Source organism: Nycticebus coucang, chromosome 2, assembly GCF_027406575.1.
Source record: "Nycticebus coucang isolate mNycCou1 chromosome 2, mNycCou1.pri, whole genome shotgun sequence".
Lineage (NCBI taxonomy): Eukaryota > Metazoa > Chordata > Mammalia > Primates > Lorisidae > Nycticebus > Nycticebus coucang.
Window position 1 is genome coordinate 119,946,900 of NC_069781.1, and position 26,001 is coordinate 119,972,900.

General features: G+C 46.7%; 1 protein-coding gene across 12 annotated transcripts in view; it reads left to right on the forward strand.

Moving 5' to 3' along the window:
- NTRK3 (neurotrophic receptor tyrosine kinase 3) overlaps positions 1–26,001 on the forward strand; it is a 367,735-nt gene that overhangs the window by 121,949 nt on the left and 219,785 nt on the right. For all 12 annotated transcript variants that reach the window (XM_053581711.1, XM_053581720.1, XM_053581708.1 and 9 more), the window contains 2 exons: positions 214–278; positions 1,095–1,197. In XM_053581711.1, the coding sequence (XP_053437686.1) occupies positions 214–278; positions 1,095–1,197 (168 nt within the window). The remainder of the gene's footprint in view (positions 1–213; positions 279–1,094; positions 1,198–26,001) is intronic.

Sequence of the window (26,001 nt, forward strand, 5' to 3'; positions counted from 1 at the left end):
GGAATGAAGGTTTTTTTTTCCTCATGGAGCCGGCCCCAACAGTCAGGTGGCCAGACAGGGACCCCCCTCTGGGGACTCTTGGAAAGCCTGTGGGGCAGGGGCAGCCTCGCTCCCAGAGGATGTTCTCCAGCAGGAGGTCTCCAGGGGGCTTGGTAACCAGGCAGGGCCTGTGGCTGAGCTCAATGCCCTCCTACTTCTGTGTTTGGTTTTCAGTGGATGAAGTGAGCCCCACACCGCCTATTACTGTGACCCACAAGCCAGAGGAAGACACTTTCGGGGTGAGTGACTTCTTAGTCCAGAGGGGCATGTTTACGGGTGTAGCAGATTCCAGGCTTCATTTGTGTTGCCGACTTTTCCAAATAGTCTCTTAGTTGGGCCCTCAGCGTACACGGCAGAGAAAAAGCAGTGACAGTGAACTCCATTTCTGTGTTTAAACCTGCCTTGTTTGATGGGAAAAATCTCATTGTTTGAGGAAGTCTTTGAGGATCTGCTGCCAGCCCTAGGGCTTGGAAGAGAACAGTTTGAAAATACCCAGCCTGTTAGGAGCCCAGCTGGGCCTGATCCGCAGAGCCTGCCAACTGTCCCAGCCTTCTACAAAAGTCCACATCGCTCAAACCTTCTCCTTGAGTGGGTTATCAGGAGCCCCACCCCTACTCTCTCAGAGCCAGAGATTTCTCTGGCGAGGTGAGGAAAAAAGTCATCCTGAGTCCAGGATAGGACTATCCTTCCTTCCTGGATAGGGATATTATGGAAAGAATTCCATTGTGAAGATGCAGAATTTTCTTGCTAATAAAACAATAAAAGAATTCTCTCTAGGTTTGCTTTTGCATCTGTTAGGATGACCTCAAAGGAGAAGGGCTCAGGCCGTTGAGTCGGGGAACTCTCTCTAATCAAGTTGGGTAATTTGTCTGTTTTTCAATGTTCTTAGGGTCTTACAAATTACTTCTTCTAGAGACCTTACTCAGTAGCACAGTTCAGAGAGGGCTACAGTTCCGACTGAAGTAGGGCTGTTCTCATCTGGGCCCCCCACGTCACTTTCAAGGTGCTTGGGTTTTCTGTGACTGTTCCTGACTGTCTGTCTTGGCCCCTAACAGGTGTCCATAGCAGTCGGGCTTGCTGCTTTTGCCTGTGTCCTGCTGGTGGTTCTCTTTATCATGATCAACAAGTATGGTCGGCGGTCCAAATTTGGAATGAAGGGTAAGGGGGGATTTTCATTTTCCAGGGTGTCATGGGTGGGGGGAAACATGGCTACTTTTGATCAACACATGTTTGTGTCTCCCTCTGCTGATCGTGGAGCCTAAGCGGTCCTCGTGGAGACCTCTGTCTACATTCTTGTTCTTGGTAATTATGGATCCTAGGCAGTGTTGAGATGTGTGGGAACCAAATTGGGGATTGCACGGTTTTACTCTGATTGCTGATAAAGATTGCTTCAGTGGGCTTGTGCAATGAGGATCATGTGGGAAGGAAGTTGGATGTGAGGGCAAATGAAGAAGAACTTAGCTTTATTTTCATAATTGGTAGGTAAAGGGACTGCGGGTTTCCTCTTGTCTGCATCCATCTTTGGAGTTGTGTTGGGATGACAGTAGCATAGTGAGAAGGAGGGTGGTGGACTCTGGTATTGGAAAACTGCTCATGCAGTGGTATCTCAGCACGTAACTCTACACACAGTCCTAAAACCCATGCCAAGAGCAACATGATTTCTAAATCTTCTGGCCAGCTTCCATGACACAGAGTATCCCAGCCCACTGTGGTGCGGGTTGGGGATAGGATGTGGCTCTCTGCCAAGGCTTGGGTAAGGGGACTGGTGTGAAGGGGGTTAACATGGTGAATTAGCATCCACCTGCCTAGTCCTAAGAGATGGATGTGACCAAATGGTTCAGAGGAGGCTGGGTACCAGTTTCAAAACAGAAACTTGAATTTCAAGATATGGTCCCAGCTGGGGTTTCCATGTATGGCTGATGTGGGGGCATGCGGGGAAGGACCATGAAAGGTCTGACAAACCATCAGGTTGCTGAGCTGGAAATTAGGTTGGCATTTTCTGGTGAGACTGTGTAGTCTAAAAAGGTGAATCTTCGTGGCTTCAACGCGTGAGTAGTGGGGGTTCTGACTTTGGTACCCAGGGACTAAAGAGTCCATGAATGACATTCACAAGGACAGTGATCTCCTGAACTTATATACAACCGTTTGAGAGTTTGTACATGGCAGGGGGTTGAGTGTACAGGGAATAGAACTAGTTCACAGCTTTCATTATATTCCTGAAAGATTCTATGACTCCCTTAAAAACTTAGAACACTGATGAATAGGAAGATACCTAGAGAGGATTAGAAGGGTAGCAAGCATGGGGACAGACTGCCAGGCTTCCAAGAAGCCTTCTGCACTCTCTGCTCCTGAACTGAAACAGGTAATAGCAAGGCACGCCAGGTTTTATTGAACCATCTGAACTCTTTTGACCTAGAGAAATCCATGGGTCGAGGCCATATGACTTAAATAATCAGAGCACTCTGAAGCTTCTTGACTGAAGATGTTCGTTTACCAGCACTCACCACGTGCCAAATAGGGCTTCTTAGGTTTAGAAGACGAGGGGACCCCTGAATGGGCTCACAGCCTTCAATCTCAGGATAATCCCTGGGCTCCTGGCTTTCAGGACTGGCGCTCTTGTTTGTGCAGTTTTCCTACCGTAGCTGTTCCTCCTTCCACCTGAGAAAACATCCGGGCCTTGACTAAAGGGAAGAAGGGGGCACTGTTGTTTCCTCGGTGAGGCGCACCACCAGCTGAGACCCTGCGACACGCTTGGCAGTACTGTGAGAGCAGATTTTTCCTGTTAATTGTCATCCAGTTTCTGGAACAGCATGTCCCCGTGTCAGATGGATTAGGCATCCGAGGCACCACCCTGGGTGCTGCCTGCCCTCAGCTGTCCTCGGAGCTTCTCCGGCCCTTGCTTCCCTCTGCCAGGCTGAACTGCTGTCCGTGGGCCCGGTTGGGTCAGGAGAACATGTCCACCTAGGTGGGAGTGAAATATCCTCTATTCTCAAGTTAGGCAACTTAAAGAAGTTATGCTGGAGTTAGAGGCTAGATGAGATGGTGTGGCCAAGACTCGTCTAGTTTAGGAGTAAGCCTGACTCTCTCTGATCTTTATTAAGTCCCAGTTGTGTTTAGGCCTTATTTTAGGCTAAATGGGAAAATACCTCAAGCTGCATATACCCTTGACCTTTTATTGTCAGTGAGCATCTCAGCCCAGGAAAAATAAGTGACCACATGGGTACCAGAAGTCCTCCAACTCTGACTTAGGCAGAGTCTCATCACTTTACGTCCACCTCAGACTCTGTTTTGCATGTTTGAATCTGGGTGAGAATCTGTGATGGCACGTAATTGCTCTTTGTCTCTGAAATGTCTCTGAACTGAGTAACTTACCATCTTGGGGCCTCTGTTTCCTCAACTTCAGAATAGGAATAATACTACTGACTTCACTGGGTTGCTATTGAGATCAGTATGTAATTGGCATCCAAAGCGGGCTCTGTGGGAGCCATTTCCCACTTATTTTCTTTGCGTACAAATCTTGTTGGACTCTTTTTATTGCCCTCCCAAGACTCAATCGTGCCCTCTTGTCCCACCTCACATACAGTGAAAACTCCTCTATGATGCACGGAGGGCGTTGTCCTTGCTTTGCTTACACACCGTCTGTTTGTCCTACCAGACCGGGAGCAGCGTATGCAGGAACGCTGTCTCATGCCTGCAACTTCACACAGCATTTGACAAATGCTTGTTGAACTTAGAAAGGAATGGCTTTAATTTTAATCATTAAAAAAAAAAAGCACAGCTTGTAAATCGGCAACGGGCTAATTAGGGCTAATTTGGAAATCTGAGATGTCTGGGCAGTGGGAAGTACAGTGGCGATGATAAGGAAACTCGTAAACAATTCCCACCATCTCCATCTGAGGGCCTGGGAACACCATGTGTAGATGAGGAGGGCCTGTTAATAGGAACTTTGCTTCCTTCTGAGAAAAATGCAGGGATTAATATAACAAACACCTGTATTTCTCCTGCCTAGTACATGCAGCTGTTACTGTTTGGTTTTATATTTGCATCTAATGCTTTCTTCTTAGAAGAGATGAGATATGACTGATAAACTTAAAGCCACGTTAGTCATCACCCCTGGGCCTATTCCCATTCCCGTCTCCATAGGCAGCCATTGGCTTGAGTTTAGCCGTATCCTCCATGCCCTGGTTTTAGTCTTTCCCTATCTCTACCTCTCCGTGTCTCTGCATGTTGTTTCTGCCCTCACGGCTTTCTCCCAGACAAACTCATGTATCTCTCAGACTGCCAAATTAACAACTGCCTCTATCATGCAAACGAGTGGGCAGAGCTGGTAACCAGTTCCTTTTTATACTGGTCATATACCTACACGTGAACATCTCTGTATCTCCATAGGTAGACATGCACACATGCATATGTAGACATTTGCAAAATGTGCTGCTCTGTGCATGTTTTAATTTACACACATGTGTCCTCTGAGTACCGTGCATCTTGCTGTATTTGCTTGTCATGTGTTGGAGAACTCCATGTTGGTGTGTGTGGGAATTCCTACTTTGTAGATGAATGTGTTAGCCAGAGCTTACAGAAGCAAACTGGGCATGCTTTGCTTCAGACCCCTCTGTACATGTATTAAATGTTATCTGATCAGAATTTAGGCTTGGGGAGGGGGTCACTTTAGGATGTGAGCTCATCTTCTCTGAGAATCACAAGGGCTTTAAAAGGGCATGTGTGCAAACAGTGGAGCTTCCTTTTTGCTGGTGCTGCAGCCCCTTGCCTTAGAACAGCAGGTGTGATTTGTGAAGTATTCAGTGTGGCCTGGGCACTGAGAGCCAGCCAGCTCTCCTGCTGGAGCAGGGCCCTGGGTAGGGGAGGGGTCCCCGCTGTGCTAAGCCTTCACTCCAATTGCCAGATCATGGGGCAGTCAGGGTGGTGGGGAGTTGGGGCTTATGGCAGGGGCTATTTATTGGAGGTACATAAATACATAAAAATATTTAATATTTTAACAACTAATTATGTTGCAGCAGTGCATTCTGGGCCTGGAATACCAAGTTCATCCTCTCAAAATATTTTTAAAGTAGGCATTAAAAGACCATGGTGGTCTAACTGGGCCCTCCTGTACCCATGTGTATAGATGAAGAGACTGAGGCCAGGATGACGACGTGCCTTGCTCCCCTCTATGGTGAGGCTGAGGTGGGTCTAGAACTCCCTACTTAGCAGTGACACCTGCTCTTCACGGCAACACAAATGCCCTAATCTCGGCTGCCCGGCTGCCCGTATCCACAATGAGGGCTCCATTTTCATTTTTATACAACCTTACACAGTTGTAAGACCAAGTAACCAAATAACCAGGCAAAAAAGGGCTAGCATGTCTGAGTAATAATCAAACATGTCCTGTAGTTTTTTTTGCGGGGGCCGGGTTTGAACCCGCCACCTCCGGCATATGGGGCCAGCGCCCTACCGCTTTGAACCACAGGTGCCGCCCGTCCTGTGGTTTTCATAGAAGATGAGTATCATTATTTAACAGCGGAAGAAGCAAGTATATGGATCTTTTGTAGCCTATAAAAAGAAGATACATTATTTGGCCGCTTTTCCTCGTTGCCACCTCATCAGTGTCTTTAAATATTTCTAGATCGGTGATACCAGGTGAAACCATGGGAGTTAACTTACTATTTCTTGGCTTCTTCTTACTCCAACAGAGGAAACAAACAGTGGTTTAGTAAAGCTGAAATAGACCATGGGCTTATTCGGAGAATGTTCTCACACACACCCCGCCCCCCCGCCCCCGACTGTACAGCTAATGAAACTGAGGCCCAGAGCAATGCAGAGCTGGGCCGAGTACAGGGCGGGCTGGAGCAGCAGCTCTGCTTCCCCTCGTACCTGGTTTGTGTAGGGAGTGGGAGGCCTGGGAAGGAGGCTGAACTGTGAATACCTCAACTCCATCCCGTTTAGCTCTGTCCCACTTGAATGGGGCTTTCAAAAATTTCTCTTACTAATCTACTTTTTCCAACCTGGAACACACCTGGCCTTGGGGAAAAGTATGAGGTGAGTGAAGAGAAGGCCCGGAAGACTTCCTTGATCTCTTTGGGGACCTGTTGGAGACTGCCAGCAGGGCAGCAGAGGCAGAAGGCTGGGAAGGAAGGGAGTTAAGAACCGCTGCTTGGGCTTCCGGAAACATGTAAGCTTTAAGTGCCTCCTCAGCCTGATGGTGGATGTGTGTTGGTGCCTCTGACAGCCTGTGGGTGAGCTTGTGTGACTGTTCCATTGTAAATTAGCCTTAGTTAATAGGTACTTAAAGTAAAGTGCTCGCCTATTTGATTATGATTGGGGGTTATTAACATTTTTTCCATAAACAGATGGTAACTGTCCTCTTAGTGCATTGTAGACTCATGCCAGAGTCTTGATTTGGAGGGACTGGCTCCTGCCAAAAGATCTCAGGGGCAGTTGGCGCATCGAATGGTCTTGTTATCCTTCTGGTTTAACCACTTGGCAAGGGCATGATTAGACCTGGGAAGGAGTCATTTCTGCCTCTCTCCTAACCTTGAAGCTTTGGACTAGGAAGGCTCCTTCCAGGTGGTGGGATGGTGGGTCAGGGGGACCATGGACTCCTAAGGTTGCATGTTGCATGCTCTAGCTCAATGTTTCTTTCTCAGCTGGGGTAGAGTGTCCCTGTGTCTATGGCCACGTGTACAGGGCCGGGGAGTTGATGCAAGGAGCATGGTGTGGCAACAGGAGACGATTGAAGGGGGCCTGGAGTGGGGATAGCTTATTTTTCCCTGTGGAAAATGCTTATTTGACCTCTATTTAATAGGAGGTTGGAAGCTAAGAGCAGTATAAGGCAGAAATGAAACTGGATAAAGGAATTGGATTTCCTCGCTTCCCAAAACACGTCCATTCTTCCTTCTTTGCTTTCTTTCTTCTTGACTTCTTCTGTTTCCTTTTCCAAACTGAGGTGTGCAAGGGAGGAAGACACCAGTGGCCCCTGCAGTGACTCTGTAGTGGGGATTCCTGGTGTAAGGTGAACATAATTTTGAGTGTGGTTTCTGATTTCTTTCCTGTGTCCTTAACGAAGGTCCTAGTATTCTCCTAACAAATGTTCTCAAACCCTTCCCCTCTTTCCTGACACCGTGACTACCCCCAGCCTCCAAACACTGCTAGTATTTGGCCAAGTCTAAATTAAATAGGTGAAGTTTATGGCACATCTGCAGCAGGACGTAAATGACATAACTTAATTGAAGCCAGAGCCTCTCTTTTTCTGTGTCTTGGACTTCATTGAGAGGCTCTGGCCATGGATAAAGCCCTGCCCGACTGATGACTAAGACTTGAACGTGGAGCTCTGAGAAGAAGTGTGGAAGGCCATGTGTGTTTTTCTGGCATTCCTTTGCTGCCCCATCCTTTGTGGGAGCTTTGCAGGTGTGCAGTGACCTATCGCAGAAATCCTGGCAGGGTCACTGTGGGTTATCTTAAGGCTGGACTGCTCTCAGTCTCCTGTCCTCCCTCATGTTGGAGGCCCCAGAGAGCCAGATATTCTCTGGTACAGACTCTTCTATTTGGAGGGAAGTCCCTGGAAATAGAGTCTGATACGGAATGCTTTTCCTCTGTGGCTACCTGCTAGTGGGCTCTTCTTGGCTGGTCTCTGTGTCCTGTTCAGCAGGTCCACAGATGGCCAATATGCTTGGCTCTATAGCCAAAGCAATGGCATCTCAGATTCGTTTAATTTTCGCAGCCGAGCACAGTGCTTACTAACCCATGTTATTGCCTCTGGCCCCCACAGGGTTAACAGCCCTTGGATATCTCACTTTAGAAGTTCTCAGCCTTTTGTCCCCTGCTACCCATGTGACAGATGAGAATCCCATGCCTTGCGCCTTCTCTGGGTGTGACCAACCTTTTCAAAAGTGTTGGCTCTCGTGGTAATTTCACACCTAAGAAAAATGTATCAGAAGATGAGTTAGCGAATGGGATTTTTAAAATTGGGAATAAAAGCAAATCCAAATTAATTTGCTCTTAAAAATTCACAAACTTTAGTGTTTTCTTATCCGTCATGCTCTGTCACTGACGCAGGCATCTCGCTATGCCGTGGGCCCAGGATGGAAGACTGAGAGAGGAGGCATTGCCAGCCTGACTTCTGCACATTGTTCTTTGCCCAAGATGGTTTTCACCTCTGCAAAGAAGTTGCAGAAATTGCTCCAGTGGCACCTTTTTCCTCTCTCTGTACACAGCATCTTTCCTGGGTCTTGAGGGCTTTCACTTGCCCAGTGGAGGCGTGACCATGACCTTTGACTAATGAGAAGCTGCCCTATGGCTGCCGTGCCCAAGCTCCATGTTCATGTAGCTCATTCTCTCGAGAACCCCGCAGAGGACTTTAGGATATCCAAAGAGCAGCCCTGGAAGCCACAGGCAGCAAAGCAGAGAGATCAAAAGAACTGTCATTCAGGAAACATGTTTTGGGGCTGAGGGGAAGAAAACACATGCTGAAATCAATAGCCGCCAAGCTAACTGCCTCAGCTTCTTGTCACCCACCTGTGTTTATCCGGGGAAGGAGCTGGATAGGGCCATGGAGAGGGGCTTACTGCAGGTGCAGCAGGAACATCCTTTAGTCAGCTGCAGTTCCAGCTGTGTTTCTGGCAACCAGGTGTGTCTGCCACCTGTTTCAGGCCTGGTGCTTCCAGGGGAAAGAAGGAGGAGCCTCAAGTTGTTTTGTCTCTGGCCCTTGTGCTTAGAAGGGTCAGTAACTCTCCTTTTCTCCCTTCCTCACTACCTCAGTGTACTTAGGGAGGAACCAATTAGGTTGCCCTGGTGCCCGCCTCTTTATTCTTTTCTCCTGTATTAACGCTGCTTCCACAAGCCAGAGGGAGTGAGAGATTTGTCGGCTTCCTCCCTGATGGGACTACCCAATTTATGGGGCCCAGAGCAAAATGTTCACAAAGTATTAGAATTTCAGGACAGTGACAACAGATCATTAAGCCCCAAGTACAGGGCTCTTCTAAATGTAGAGCCAAGCTACAGGTCCGTGAGGCCAGCTCCACAGTTCCAGGCCCTAGCTCCTTTATCTGTTCCTGAACAGTAATGAAGGAAACGGGGGTTTCTGTACATCCTTTTCAGAGAAGAGCTGGGATTGGGGAAAACCCAAACATACCAACTGATTTTTCACTTCTAAATTAGGGGAAGTGAATGGGAGGCACCAAATATTTATTGAACCCCTGCTGGGTGCCAGATGTCTAATATATCTTATATTAATAATAGAGAGTCTTCATCAGTGGCTATTATTTCCATTTAAAAAATTAAATCACTTGCACTAGACTGTTTACTGCAGCTCCATTTACGATTGCCAAGATGTGGCAATAGCCTAAATGCCTACAAACCTAGGAATGGATTAACAAGCTGTGGTATATGTATACATAGAATACTCTTCAGCCACGAAAAAGATGGAGACTTTACATCTTTTGTATTAACCTGGATGGATGTGGAACACATCAGTCTTAGTAAAGCATTGCAAGAATGGAGAAACAAGAATCCTACGTACTCAATTCTGATATGAGGACAATTAAGGGTCTAGTACACAGAGGGGGGGAGTGTGGGATGGGGAGAGCAGAGAGAGGGAAGGAGGGAAGGAGGGGAGACAAGGGGTGTGGTTCACCTTTTGGGGGCAGGACACCAATTATAAGAGGGTCCTTATCTAACAAAAGCGATCAGTGTCACCTGGTTCTGTGTGCCCTCAATGAATCCCCAACAATTAAAAAAAAAAGAAGAAGCTGCTTTTAAAAAGTATGTTGTATTATTCTTTCTCTTCATTTGTCATGGTGATTCAGGAATTGGAAGGAAGATGAAATAAAGTGATTTTCTTTCCAAAAAATAAAAATAAAAAATTAGCAAGCCACTCCGAGCGGCCAACTTGCTCAAGGTTATGTAGCTGGTAAGAATCAAAACCAGGTTTTGAATGAGTTCACTTTGAATTGGTAGTTCTCAATCTTGGCTACACATTTCAGGCACCTGGTGAAATTATATAACTCCCCAAATGTAGGCCATATCCCAGATCCATTGAATCAGGCATGGACATGCTTTTTAAATTCCTTGGGTGATTTCATTGTGCAGCCAAGGTTGAGGACCAATGGTCTAAATTCAATATGCAGCATATTTTGCTGGGTCCCCAGGTCGTTTATGTAATCTGCAGACTAGCTCGTCTGAGAGCTTGTTAAATATGCAGTTGCCTGGGTGAAGTGGGGAACAAGCATTTCTCTAGATGATTCTGAATGCTCGATAGGATTTAGGACTCCCCATCCTACACATGTGCAGAAACAAGGGACGCCAACTTGGACAATGCTTCTCAAACTGTAATGTGGACATGCAAGTTGGCAGATCTGGGCAGTCTTGTTAAAATGCAGATGCTGACCAGGCCTGGGGGAGGCCCGAGAGTCAGCATTTCTTACTGTTTTCCAGAGGATGCTGCTGCCTGGGCCACACTTTGAGTAACAAGGGTCTAAGCCTCTGGTGGACACCTCAGGCCTGTGACCTAGGAACTTAGGTTACCTCTCTGCTTTTTGTTTTTTCTTGTGTGTCACCAGCAAAATGGCTGGAATTCTGTGACTCTAGGATTATAAACTGTAACCAGTACATCACTGGCATGTAAAGGGGTAAATAAGGCTCTATTCTCTCCTTGTTTTGATGGTGGCTTCCTTGGTTCTAAACCAAACTGCCACCTCCTTCCACGTAGGGCACCTAAGTGTTCTGCTTCCTCAGTTGATCTCAGTGTGGTCAGTCAGTGTTGACCTTCCACTGAAGAGGGGTGGGGGCAGAATCCCCCCTTAGAGGTCAGCAGACAGTGGACAGGCCAGCCCTTCCTCTCTTCTTCTAGACATTTCTTTTTTTTTTTTAATTTTTATTAAATCATAGCTGTGTACATTAATATGATCATGAGGCACCATACACTTGGTTCATAGATCATTTGACACATTTTCATCACACTAGTTAACATAGCTTTCATAGCATTTTCTTAGTTATTTTGCTAAGACCTTTACATTCCACATTTACTAGGATTCACATATACCCTTGTAAGATGCACCGCAGGTGTAATCCCATTAATCCCCCTCCCTCCACCTACCTCCCCCCTCCCTCCCCTCCCTTTCCCCCTTCTCCCTATTCTTAGGTTGTAACTGCGTTATAGCTTTCATGTGAAGATCCTACATTAGTTTCATAATAAGGGTGAGTACATTGGGTACTTTTTCTTCCATTCTTCTAGACATTTCTGTGTCTTATTTGTGCTTTCTCTCATAACTGACCTTGAAGGAAATGTTGGGGGCTATAAACACAAAAAGCTCAGCCAGGCAGGCCCAGGAGTGGATCAGGACAGGTCACTCAGCAGGCCAAGGCTAGGTGGGTTCAGTTGGTGGCTGCCCAGCTGGGCCACTGGCCTCAGAGACACTGCCCTTGGTTGTGTCTGGAGCCCCATTCCTTCCCTTCTTCTGTTCCCGCAGTCAGCATGCACATGGGAAGCCCTCTCTGCTCTTCAGCTGATTGTAGAATGAGAGCTGCATGATTGGTCAAAGACCAGAGCAGTTTCTTTATCAGCCCTGGGGATGCTGTGCCTCCCTGCCTGACAGGCACCTCGAGTTTGCAGCCGAGTGACCTGGTTCCCAGGCAGGGGGAGAAGAAGGCCAGTGTCTGTCTCTCTGTCTGCCAGCATGCTTTGCCATGAAGTGCCAAGAAGGGCACCCCAGGGGTTCCAGGAACTGCCTTTCAAAGTGAATCCTTCCAAATAAATTATTTTTTTTTCCAGATTAATGTGAGGCCACAAACAACTAGGTTACAGTGTTTGATTTGTTAGGTAGAGTCCCTCTTATAGTTGTGTCCTGCACCCAAGAGGTGTGCCCTAGACACTTACATTGTGACCATTACGTGGGAGCACAATAATCCTCCTCCCTCGTCCCCTCTCCCTTGTTCCTCCTCCCCCAACTTGAATTGAATTAGTTTTTCTCTTATGTGGCATATATTAGATCTTCTACTGGCTTCATATTAGAATTGATTACATTGGATACTTGCTTTTCCATTCTCATGATCCTTTACTAAGAAGAATGTGTTTCAACTCCATCTAGGTTAGCACAAGAGATGTAAAGTCTCCATCTTTTTTATGGCTGCATAGTATTTCACAATATACACAGACCACAGCTTGTTAATCCATTCCTGGGTTAGTGGGCATGTAGGTTGTTTCCACATCTTGGTGATCATAAATTGAGCTGTGATATTTGAGTATAGCAGACTTGGACTAGTCAAGGGGGCATGTAGCGGCACCCTATTGTTGGCCTGGCTCTGAGAAAAGTGGGTAGGATTTGAATACCTTTATTAGCCATTATGTGAGGAAATGACTCAAACAGCGCCAGCCCTGACCTGTGCTTGCATTGTGGGGGGCACATGCCAGCCCGGCAGGCTGTGTGTGGATGGAGCTTGCTGCCTTCTGAGGAGAAGCACCATCAAAAATTAGGGGCCCTCTGAGAGCTTGGGAAGATGGATATTCACCTTTGCTATTGCCCAGTGTGTGGAATGGGGCAGATTTTCCAGAAGGTGGCTTGGCAATTTTTATTAAAAGCCTAAAATCACGAAAGCCCACATCCCAGTGACTCTACTTCTGAGAATTTAACCTAATCATTACAAATGGAAATCCAAATTTCTGTTTATCCCATGGTGACTTATAGAATAAACTTGATAAAGAAAAAATTACTTAGGTATCTAGTAATGAAGGGCCAGTTAAGTACATAATGGTCTATATATACTATGTAATGTAATGCAGACCTTAATGATCATTTTTTGAAGTAGATTTTCAATATTTCTAAAGGAATACGCATGCAAGTAGTAAGAAAGCCTAGTAGTATAAAATATAATATAGTGAAAAGTAAATCTCAGTCTCTCCCTAATTTCCTGCTACCGGGATAACCACTATTTAGAGGTTCCTGCACGTCCTTCTGAGATAGTCAACGCTAATACAAGGATGTATGTTTCCCTGTTGCTTTTACACAAATGCAAGCTTGTATTCATACTGCTGTGTGCCACATTATTTTCTGCTAACAATCTATCTTCAAGATTGTTTCGTATCAGCTCATGAGATCTGCTGCATTCTATTTTTATATTTGAATACCAAGAATGATATTTTAGCAATATTTATTGACATGTGAAATGCTTGTAATATTTTTCCAAGTGGGAAAAGACTCCACACGGTTTTTCTAATATCAGTTTTTGTTGTTGTCATAAAATAAGGGGGACATATTTTCATACATATACCTAGCAAAAATAGTGGGATCGTGTAGAATTATGGGTTGGACTATAAACAGTAGTTATCTCTGGAGGGTGGGATTGTAGATGCTTTTTTGTTTTCTTCTTTGTGATGTCTTATTGTATCTTCCGAGTTTTCTGTACTGAACCTTAAAAACAAAACCAAGCACATGTGGGGGTCCAGGAGGACAGAGAGGCTCCTGGGGGAGGACAGGCTCCTCCCTATCTCTGTGGATCCAGACTGCTGACTCTAATACACCAGGTTCGTCTGCTACTTCCTGGGGAAGCCATGGCTCTGGTGTCACCTAGGATTGCTGGTGGCACACCAGGGTTCCTGATAACGTGTCCTCAGGCCCCTGCTTCAGAGTCATGCAAGATGGCAGGGGCTGATCAAAAGGCAGGTTCTTGGGCTGCAACTACTAGATCTGGTAATTGTGATAGTGAGTCCTGGGGATTTGTATTCTTAACCCTCTGGCTCAGAAATGAAACATGCTAGCTGAGGCGTGCAGCGATCACAACCATGGTTCCTATACACGGCACACTCCTGGGTGTTCTTTCATTTCTTACTAGTCAAAATAATTCCTTCAAGTTGGTTTCAATATTTTTTATATTTATAAAAAAATATGCAAACCAAATTTTTTTTCTTTTCTTTTTTTTTTTTTTTTTTTTTAGAGACAGAGTCTTACTCTGTCACCCTCAGTAGAGTGCTATGGTGTCACAGCTCATAGCAACCTCCAGCTCTTGGGCTTAGGCGATTCTCTTGCCTCAGCCTCCCGAGTAGCTGGGACTACAGGCGCCCACCACAATGCCCAGCTGTCTTTTGTTGCAGTTTGGCTGGGGCCGGGTTTGAACCCGTCACCCTCAGTATATGGGGCCAGCGACCTACTAGCTGAGCCACAGGCGCCGCTGCAAATCAAAAATTTAATATGAAGTGATAAAGCTTTGCCATATCAATAAAAATTTAAATTTGAAATAGGTTCCCCAAATTTGATTCTGAGGTGCTTGGCAGTTTATGTTTTTTGGGAGGAGTATTTTTAAAGCCAGCTCTATATCCAGATTCTCTAATGATGATCAAGTCTTCTGAACTTGATGACTCTTTGAATTTATCATACTCTGTATTTATGTATACTCCCACAGGAATCTGTTATTTGTACAAATTATTTCAGGTACAAATGTGAAAAATATTGAGAATGAAGTGTATGATGCTTACAGACTCAAGTCAGGTCACATAACAGTAACAGGCATAGGCAAAGTTTTGTTTGCAAAGTGAATGAGGCCCACCAAAGGATATCCTGTTTGAATGCCTATAGGCGTTATACGTAGTCCAATACCTAGGAGGTTACCACGCTCCTTAAAGGTTGAGAAGCTTTGGGGTAGATCAGGAATTGGCAAGCTTTTTCTTTTGTTGGGGATTCATTGAGGGTACAATAAGCCAGGTTACACTGATTGCATTTGTTAGTTACAGTCCCTCTTGCAATCACGTCTTGCCCCCAGAAGGTGTGGCATGCACCAAGGCCCCGCCCCCCTCCCTCCTTCCCTCTCTCTGCTTTTCCTCCCCCCTCATAACCTTAATTGTCATTAATTGTCCTCATATCAAAATTGAGTACATAGGATTCATGCTTCTCCATTCTTGTGATGCTTTACTAAGAATAATGTCTTCCACTTCCAACCAGGTTAATACGAAGGATGTAAAGTCTCCATTTTTTTTAATAGCTGAATAGTACATATACCACAGCTTGTTAATCCATTCCTGAGTTGGTGGGCATTTAGGCTGTTTCCACATTTTGGCGATTGTAAATTGAGCTGCAATAAACAGTCTAGTACAAGTGTCCTTATGATAAAAGGATTTTTTTCCTTCTGGGTAGATGCCCAGTAATGGGATTGCAGGATCAAATGGGAGGTCTAGCTTGAGTGCTTTGAGGTTTCTCCATACTTTCTTCCAGAAAGGTTGTACTAGTTTGCAGTCCCACCAGCAGTGTAAAAGTGTTCCCTTCTCCTTGGGCGGCGCCTGTGGCTCAGTGAGTAGGGCGCCGGCCCCATACACCAAGGGTGGCGGGTTCAAACCCAGCCCCGGCCAAACTGCAATAAAAAAATAGCCGGGTGTTGTGGCAGGCGCCTGTAGTCCCAGCTGCTTGGGAGGCTGAGGCAAGAGAATCGCGTAAGCCCAAGAGTTAGAGGTTGCTGTGAGCCGTGTGACGCCACGGCACCCTACCCAAGGGCGGTACAGTGAGACTCTGTCTCTACAAAAAAAAAAAAAAAAAAAAAAAGTGTTCCCTTCTCTCCACATCCACGCCAGCATCTGCAGTTTTGAGATTTTGTGATGTGGGCCATTCTCACTGGGGTTAGATGATATCTCAGGGTTGTTTTGATTTGCATTTCTCTAATATATAGAGATGATGAACATTTTTTCATCTGTTTGTTAGCTATTCGTCTGTCATCTTTAGAGAAGGTTCTATTCATGTCTCTTGCCCATTGATATATGGGATTGTTGGCTTTTTTCATGTGGATTAATTTGAGTTCTCTATAGATCCTAGTTATCAAGCTTTTATCTGATTCAAAATATGCAAATATCCTTTCCTATTGTTTAGATTGTCTCTTTGCTTTGGTTGTTGTCTCCTTAGCTGTACAGAAGCTTTTCAGTTTAATGAAGTCCCATTTGTTTATTTTTGTTGTTGTTTCAATTGCCATGGCAGTCTTCTTCATGAAGTCTTTCCCCAGGCCAATATCTTCCAGTGTTTTTCCTATGCTTTCTTGGAGGATTTTTATTGTTTCATGCCTTAAATTTAAGTCCTTTATCCATCTTGAATCAATTTTTGTGAGTGGGGAAAGGTGTGGGTCCAGTTTCAGTCTTTTACATGTGGATATCCAGTTCTCCCAACACCATTTATTGAATAGGGAGTCTTTCCCCCAAGGTATGTTCTTGTTTGGTTTATTGAAGATTAGGTGGTTGTAAGATGTTAGTTTCATTTCTTGGTTTTCAATTCAATTCCAAGTGTCTATGTCTCTATTTTTGTGCCAGTACCATGCTGTCTTGACCACTATGGCTTTTTAGTACAGACTAAAGTCTGGTATGGTGATGCCCCCAGCTTTATTTTTATTACTAAGAACTGCCTTAGCTATATGGGTTTTTTTTCTGGTTCCATACAAAACGCAGAATCAGTTTTTCCAAATCTTGAAAGTACGATGTTGGTATTTTAATAGGAATGGCATTGAATAGGTAGATTGCTTTGGGAAGTATAGACATTTTAACAATGTTGATCCTTCCCATCCATGAGCGTGGTATGTTCTTCCATTTGTTAATATCCTCTGCTATTTCCTTTCTTAGGATTTCATAATTTTCTTTATAGAGGTCCTTTAGGTATATTCCTAGGTATTTCATTTTCTTTGAAACTATGGTGAAGGGAGTTGGGTCCTTAATTAGCTTCTCATCTTCACTGTTATTGGTGTACACAAAGGCTACTGACTTGTGGACATTGGCAAGCTTTTTTTTTTTTTTTTTGTAGAGACAAAGTCTCACTGTACCGCCCTCGGGTAGAGTGCCGTGGCGTCACATGGCTCACAGCAACCTCTAACTCTTGGGCTTACGCGATTCTCCTGCCTCAGCCTCTCAAGCAGCTGGGACCACAGGCGCCCGCCACAACGCCCGGCTATTTTTTTTGTTGTTGTTGCAGTTTGGCCAGGGCTGGGTTTGAACCCGCCACCCTCGGCATATGGGGCCGGCGCCCTACTCACTGAGCCACAGGCGCCGCCCCATTGGCAAGCTTTTTTAATAAAGAGCCAGATGGTAAATGTTTGAGGCTTTGCTGGCACCACTCAACACTGCTCTTGTAGCATGAACACAGCCACAGACTGTACATAAATGAATGTGCGTGGCTGCATTCCAATAAAACTTTATTTACAAAAATAGGTGTCAGGCCAGATTTGGCCTGTAAGCCATAGTTTCAGACCCTATAGTTTAAATTAAGTGCAGATTGACCTGTTAACCTCAAAAAATTAACCAGAAATTGTAGAAGTTGCCTCGAGCTTCTTATATTTGGAGAAGCAGTTCATAATGTAAATGGCTACAGTGAACTGAGTGCTTATTATATGCCTGACACTTTTCAGACACAACCTCCCCCTTAAAACAACACTTCACAGTAACCATTATCTGTTATACCATCAAGGGAATTGAAAGGCCAGTGTGATTAGCCCAAGCTTAGCTGGTTAGTAACTGGGGGTGGCCAACATGCGTAGCTGGGGGGAACATTGTGCTGCTACAGTCCTGTTTCTCGCTATCCTTCGGGATAGAATGATTTCAAGATCTGTTTCCAGAGCATCAGGTGCCCACAGGTCCCTCCAAATCCCCTGGTTAAGTAGGAATAGCCACAACCCTGCTCTTGGTGGTGCCACAAATCCTGAGGTCCCTCTGAACCTCACAGATGCCTTGGCCCCTTGGAGTCCTGAGTGGTGTCAGGCCTGCCAGGTGAAATGGACAGTGCCCAGGATGGGCCGCTGAATTCATTTTCTTGAAGGGCAGGGGAGTGCTGCTGGCATGGTAGCTTGCCACTATGCTGGACAGTTGTGAGTCCCATTGCTCTGAACCCTGAGTCTCCCACCAGAGCATCCAAGAGCCTTTAGACCCAGATTGAGGATAGATTTCCTGGTGGCCCTCCTCCATGACCACACACATTTCCAGATGTCTAGTGTTAAACATTCATCCTCGTAGAGCTCATGGAGCCAGTCTGGTTCCCCATCTGTCTGCAGACAGGGCTGGCCAAGGTGACGGTGGCAGTGGCAGGCAGAGGGGAGCCTGTTGCTGATGGGCCTTTTCCTTCCCTCTCCCTTCTCCCCACCCCAATCTGCCTGAGCCTTAATCACATCCTGACTGTAGGGGAGGCAGAATCTCCCATGCCAGATTCAGCCTCAGAGGCTGATGGTTCAGGTTTGTGGCTTTGCCAGGTAGCAGTACAGGCAATGTCAGTCCCCTCTGAGGTTAAATATCCTCCTAAGAATACCAATGGCTAACATTTATGTTAGATGTTAGCTCGTTAGATGGCTATGTTAGATGTTGAGATGTTGGCTTGTTACATAAAAGCTTGAAGGCTTGTGGTGCTCATTGGACTGAGATAATGGATATAAAATAGAAACCAGAACATGGAACCCTGTACCCAGAACATAGTAATTACTCAACCAAATAGAGGCTAATTACACAATAATCACCATGATTGCAATGATCAGAAATCCCCACAGCCATCCTCTGAGATCAGAATTTTCCTGTTTTTTACAGGTGAGAAAACTGAGATTCACACGCCTCTAGGCTTCTGCCCAGGGTCAGCAGGTCTGTCTGGCTTTATGCATTGTAAAGGCAGAATGTAAGGAGACCCAGGGCTTCTGGGAGGCTTGAACTGTCCCCATCCCAGGGACCTGCGGAAAGCCCTTGATAAATTGTTCTTTATTTCCTTCTGTCATTTGTGAGCCTCCTGCTTGCCCACAAACCAGTGAGTGGCAAATGCCCCAAGCTCACAGCTTCGCACTTTCTGCTTATCGGTTAGTAAGCTGCTTATCTACCTCAGGTGGACAGCTGGTTGCAGATTAATGGGAACTTTTGTGGCCTTGGTCCTGGCCCTTTAATCCACACTCCACCCCTTTCTGCTTCCCTCCTCTGTCTCTCCAAGGACACGTGTACTTTTGGGAAACAGTGCAGCACTCACTGGCAGAAACCTCACTTCCATGTTCCACCTGAGGCCATGACTCTAGTCACCTGCTTTGGGAGAGCTGACCAGGCTTGAAGAGGTGGCCGAGGCAGATGTGTGGCTACAGCTTGGCCATCATACCCCAAACCACTCCAGGGTAACTCTTGCCCCTTCCTCTGTCTCTCAGTGATGGTCTTGTAGGCCACAGACTTAGGAGTCACTCCAGACACCTTCTTCCCCATCTCAGTCTCCACCTCCCCAACCCTCTTCAGCCTTGGGCAGCCTCCGTCCTGTCGCTGTGGCCCGACCATCTCCTGAAGCTACTCCCCTCTCTCTGCACATTGCCCCTCCATCCTCTCAGGGCTCACACCTCAGCTTTCTAGCCAGATCTCCCCTAGTCTTTTGGGTGTGTTCTCCGCAGTCATAGCAACAGAGTCATGTCATCGCTTTGAAATGGAAACTGGATTGGGTTGCCCTCCCTGCTCCAGACAGTCCAGGCTTCTGGCCACTCGCAGGACAAATTCCAACACTCCTGACATGGCAGTGCCAGCCCAGCAGGGTCTGGCTCCTGTCATATCCCTGGCCTCCCGGTGCTGTAGGATTTCCACTCCCACCACCAGGTGCCGCACGCCCGAGGACTGAGGACCCCGTGCATCTCCCATTAATCAGTACCAGGCACAGTTATTCATGCTTGCTGCTGGCAGTAGGCGGTGTTAAGTTTGCTCACTGCAGCATCACTCATGTCAGCAGACTGTGTAAGGCACAGGGGTGCATGGGTGTCCTGGGAGGCCTTGGGCTTTACACCTGCAGGGCTAGAACCTGGAGCTTCTGCCCTGGCCACCAGCACCCCCAGCACCATCACTACTGTGATGGACACGTGTTTTGAGATATTCCGGTTTGGAGACAGGAATGTTCTGGAGGAGAATATGTCCCTCCAGCTGACAGTCCTTTGTGGGAATTGCTTCTGTCCTCTGGTCCCTTTGGTGACCACAGACAGGAAGACGGGAACGCTACCTCCCTTTCCCTGAGATTTCTCCATGTTCATCTGGTCCTTTCTCTCTCATTGTCTTTTTCTTTACCCATCTGTGCAGAATCTGGCCAATCCTATGGTTTCTTTTTCCAAGCCACACTGCTAAGATTTCTTCCCCAGTTATGCTACTGGGACTCATTAAAGTTTAGACTAGAGCCAGACAGGCCTTGAGTCAAATCCCAGTTCTGCTGCTCATATGGCTATGGGACTTAAGGTGACTTATTAACTGTTGCAGGCTTCCATATTCTCAGCTGACAAATGGGAGGGCTAATCCTTACCACATAGGATTTTTATGAGAAGTAAATGAAATTATGTATAGAAAGCAATTAGCTTAGTCCCTATCCATGTAGTAATCACTCAATTAATGTGAGGGGGAAGAAATAATTATGATTTTTGCTCTACTCAGGAAAGCTGTGAGGAATCCACAGGTCCCATGACGGCTGTGGTTCACAGCCTTGGTCCTCTGATAGCACCACCTGGAGATCTTTTAAAAATTCCAGTGGCTGGGCTCTGCCCCCAGCCAGATTATCAGCGAATGGTGTCCTGTGCTTGGTCATTTTTGAAGCTGATTTCCCTGGTGGCTAAGGCTGTGAACCTGCATCCTGGCCTCCTCTACCTCTTTCTAACTGAGCACAGGCCCTTGGGACTTAAAGAGATGGGTAGGGAGTAGAGAGCTAGATGTTTGCCGGGAAAGTAATCATTGACGGGCCCCTGCTATGTCACTGGCACTGTGCTTGGTACTTTACCCACATGTTCTCATTTGATTTTCACCATGAACTTGTGATGCAAGACTTACAGTTCCTGTTTCTTACATGAGCTTCAGGAATGGTGAGCTACTTGCTCAGCGTGAGGCATCTGTTGGCTTAAGGATGAGGACTAGAGGATAGATTGCAGGGACTGGGGCTGGACACTCTTGCGTCTCTGTCCTGTGATGAGAACATTTGAGTGTCCTGCTGTCACCACTCTCTGCCCGAGGGCTGGCTGCCACACCCATCCACCTGCGGTGTTTTATGACCCAGACCGCTTGTGGCTCGCCAGGCCCTCGCCAGCAAGGTGCCACCTGTTCTATAATGTATGGTTCATGCTGTTTGCTTATTGGAGAGATTTAAGTGCCTTGCAAAGACTCCCCATGGATCAGAGGAAAAGCATTCACTGACTAGAGATGGGAACTTTATTTTTTTAAAATTGCCATCAATTTCCAGGTACTCTGTTGGGTTGGGAAAAAGTGAGGAGTCGGGTGGGCACAGAGAGGGAAGGATTCCTTCTTGCCCAACTGTGCAGGTGGATTAGAGGGAGAATTCTCCAGAGCTTCTGGAAGAATGTCACTTGTGTGTGCAACACTGGGGAGCTTGTCTAAAATGCAGATTTTGACTCAGTAGGTCTGGTGTAGGGCCATGGACTCTGCACTTCTCCAAGGCTTCCAAGGGAGGCTGGCTTCCAGCCACACTGGGGCTTAGCAAGCCTTCGCTTCCAGGGATGGGGACCTAAGAGTGTTTTCTGTCCTCTACAATGTTTATTTTGGGAAGCGTCATGGAATGGTGTAGGAATCTGAGATCAAACCGGGGCTGGACTCTAATTTAACTTTGCATATGTTGTGAGCTTTGCTTTTGTCCTCATAATCAGAGGGGTTTAAATGAAGGGGCTTCCAAGGTACCCTGGAACATTCTATGATTCTGTCAGTCGTAGAGGGTAAATTAGAGGGAACATGGAGTGAGGAGGATGGGAACTAGTGGGATGTGGGAATTTTTAGGAGCATCCATTGCATAAGGCGGCCATTATTTTAAGATTACTGTGTCTGAATCCTGAGAGACTAGAGGTTGAGGGAGGTGGGCAATGAACTTGCTTTTGTGCAATGTGTCCAAGAGTCCAGGGTAGACTGTGAACTTCTGGCAGGAGGAACAATGGCTCCTGCTCCTTGACTCTCACTTGGCTTCTCCGAATGGCAGGAGTGGATTTGGCGGAGCACGTCTGGGGATGTCTGCGTTCTGCAGCTTCCCCAGATGCACTGGCTCGGGCCAGGTGCTGGGGGACACAGACAGGAGCAAAGCGTCAACTTTTTGCCTTTACAGATCTTCTAAAGAGAATGATGTGTCTTTCAGAATCTGGAGATTGGAATCCCTCTCACAGCTACTGTGTGTCCAGCAGCTGGGGACTCTGCCTATGGCCTGCTGTCTGTGTCTTCCAATGCTGCGACAGCCTTGTGGGTCTGTCCAAACTTACCCACCACCACATCTCTAGGATGTCACCTGTTTCTGCCATGGGATCCTCCACTAGTCACTCCACCAAATCAGTATCTTGGATCCCTAGATACTGACCACGTGTGGTCTTGGCTCTCCCTCTCTCCCACTGTCAGCTGAGATGTAGTGATGATGCCACATTTTACTGGATGAGGTCAGGTCTTTTCACCCTTCTCTGCAGAGGATTTTGCACATGGGCTGGCTGTATCCATCCTCTCCCATTAGACATGGCTGTCTGCAAATGGAGAGGGCTTGGGCTCCTATTTCCCAAGGGCTGTTGGCAGAGCAGGGATAGGCCTTGGCTTGTTCAGAGAGGGCTATCAGTTGGTTGTCACTTCTGCTGGGGAGCTCGTGAAGCTTGCAGACAAGAGTCCTGGTGTTGACAGCCATGCTGCCTCTAGGTCTGCAGTCCTTCCAGACCAACAGACGCTCTCGAAACTGTGAATCGCAGTTCCAGTTCCAGGGAGGCTCATGCCTTTATTTTTTATTTTATGGACTTCTTTTCATCAAAGGAATATAATTTCATTATAGAGAAATCTAGAAAATACTGAAAGAGAAATCAGTGGTAACCCTGTGAGTCAGAGAGTACCACCATTAGCGCAATGGATGTGAATATCGGTGCGTGGATGTGTTTGTAGGTTCACACACGTGGACTGTGTGTCTGTTCCTTTTCTTCACACAGACATCAAATAAGATACACCTTCAGCAATTCAACACCCCCCCCCCCCATCTATTCACATACATATCTTACTCATATATTTAAGTGAAAATTGTCTTGAGCAATCCGGTCTTTTGACTCATTTTTTTCACAAAACACTATTTCTTAAACATCTTTCCAGGTCGTTCAGTGGGCCCTGTCTAGCGTTTCCATTACTCTGCAAAGCTCCTTTTCTTTTCTTGCTTGCTTGCTTCTTTTCACATAGCTTGTGTATTATACCATTTCATCTGGTTAATTCAGAATTTAATCCGTTTGCCCTGAGGCTTCATGGCACAGGGGCTGAGTGTGCATTGATAAAATGTGAATGAGTGTAAGAAAGACGCAGGCCAGGCCTTCTCGGCTTCTTGGCCCAGCTGAGCTCCCTCTGTGTGCATTTTCGGCCCGGCTTTGTTCGGGAAGCCTCAGGTATGAGAGACTTGGCAGAAGCCAAGCAAACCTTGTCTTGTCAGCAGCGGTGGCAGCCGCCACATCCATGAGCAATTATAGGTCACCCGCTGTGGGTGTTCCAAAGGCCTGAGGGACAAAACTCTGCTATAAGTAGAAACCATCAGAAATCTGTAATCTTCACAACAGAATCCTTGAACCTAAGTACATGAACAGCCAGGCGCTGGAGTGTGGGACAGGCCGGGAAAGCTGCATCTGCGGGCACATGCTCCGGGGTAGGGCCGGAGGTGGGGTCCTACGCCTGAGACTTTCTTTTCGACCTGGGTGAGTCACTTAAACTTTCTAGACCTCAGTTGTCCTCATGGAAAGGTGTGAACAGTGCCCCCTTGGCAGGGTTTTGAGAGGAATGACTGAGATTACACGTGGGAAGCCCTCAGCACAGGGGCTCCCACATGGTCCATGGTGGGAAAGTGGCCACCACCGGCATGGATTTAGGGCTTGCACAGGTAGAAGGCAGGCAGTGCTCCTGGCGAGTGTGTGTGTGTGTGTGTGTGTGTGTGTGTGTTTGCGCTCCCAAGGGACCTTTCTTTTAATGAACTTAAAATACTTTATGGAGTTATTTTCTTTTTCTTTTCTTTTTTTTTTTTATTGTTGGGGATTCATTGAGGGTACAATAAGCCAGTTACACTGATTACAATTGTTAGGTAAAGTCCCTCTTGCAATCATGTCTTGCCCCCATAAAGTGTGACACACACTAAGGCCCCACCCCCCTCCCTCCATCCCTCTTTCTGCTTCCCCCCCATGACCTTAATTGTCATTAATTGTCCTCATATCAAGATTGAGTACATAGGATTCATGCTTCTTTATGGAGTTATTTTCATTTAATGTCTGTGTGGCACTCAGGGATAAGATGGAGCCCAGCTCCTAAATTCAGATCAAGAGAAGCATCAGCGTGTCAGAGGCTGGTGGGAGGAGTGTCAGAGCAGCAGTGTGGAGACCAGCTCTCCTGCTTCTGAGGCTGTGTAGCTGTGGGACCCTGGCCAGCCCTCTGCTCTCTCTGATCCTCCTATCCCTCAACTTGGAAGGGAAGAAGTCACTGGTTGGACCACCTTGTCCCTAATGTCACCTCCAACCCCAACCCTCTGTGACTCTAAGTAAGGAAATAGTGGCCAGGTCTGTGGCCCCTCCTTGAATGTCACCCTTGTTCTGGGTGGACATTTCTGAGCATCAAGTGTAGACGGTCAGGCCAATACCTGCCGGCACCTGGGAGAGCCTCAGCAGCGACCTGGACCTGGCAATAGTGAGGATGAGCTGAGGAGGAAGCGCAGAGATAACAACCGTGTCCGTCCCTTGCTGTTGTGTGCTTATTTTTGCTCTGAGCGTAGTTGAGTTTGAATTATTTATGATGATCTTTCCCAGTCACTGGGGAGATGAATGAAGGCTTAGTAATCAGAGACCTTGCACAGCCTCCTCTTGGCTAAAGTCTACTGAGATATCAATCCACGGAGAGCACCAGGACCTGAGTGTTTCAGAGCTTGTCAGCAAGATGAGCAGCAGCCAGCAAGGCCCCAGCAGGTGAAGTGGCAGCCAGCTTGCAGGAGCAGAGTGAGGGGGTTTTGTTTTCTAAACATAAAAGGATGAGTGAGTAGAGAACTGATGCCTTAGTTCTGGCCCCTTAGACCTTCCAAGTGGATAACTTATCCCCTACTTTCTCCTTCCCATCTCCCTGCTGATGCCATGAGAGGTGTAGGACACCTTCTCCAACTGCTCCTGCAGCCACAGTTACCATGAGCTCAGCTGCATAGAGTTGGCTGTGGGAAGAGACAAGATGGCATAGAGATGCCGGTAGCTCAGGCTGCAGAAAGGACTGGGAGACAGCAGATAGCCAGGAAAGGGCCAGACACACACGCACATGCACACACATACAAGCACACATGCATGCACAATTTGAAGCAATGGAACTTCAGCTCTGATAACTGGGAACTGGCACCAGCGTGAGGCTGTCAAGGGCAACTCACGGAAAGTCAAAACATTGTGCTGTGACAAAGTGAGATACCAGCAGCTGTAATCTTCACCCTCCTGAAAGACTATTCAGAAAGCCCACACAGCAAGGAACAAGTGGCCAAACATTACGAAGGCGTGATCTTAGGTTGCAGTGAGGAAAACTAAGATTGTTCTGAGGAAATGCACGTCTTCATTAGAAACAGTAGAATGGATTTCAAAAGAAGGTTGAGAAATATCTTTTATTTTAAAACTATAATCTACTCAGGCCTGAGCTGGAAGAAATCTCTTGCGCCAGTTCTTCTAGACGTACCTGCATTCAATGAACAGGTACCATCCTGGCCAGGTGTGGTGGCTCATGCCTGTAATCCTAGGACTCTGGGAGGCCCAGGCGAGAGGATCATCTGAGCTCAGGAGTTCAATCAGCCTGAGCAAGAGGGAGACCCCCCAGTCTCTAACAAAAATATAAAAACTAGCCAGGCATGGTGGTCCATGCCCGTAGTTCCAGCTACGCAGGAGGCTGAGGCAGGAAGATTATTCGAACCCAGAAGTTTGAGATTGCTGTGAGCTAGGTTGAGGCCATGGCACTGTAGCCTGGGCAACAGAGTGAGACTCAGTCTCAAAAAAAAAAGTCACCATCTTTCAGTGTTAAAGGTGGTTATGTGACTT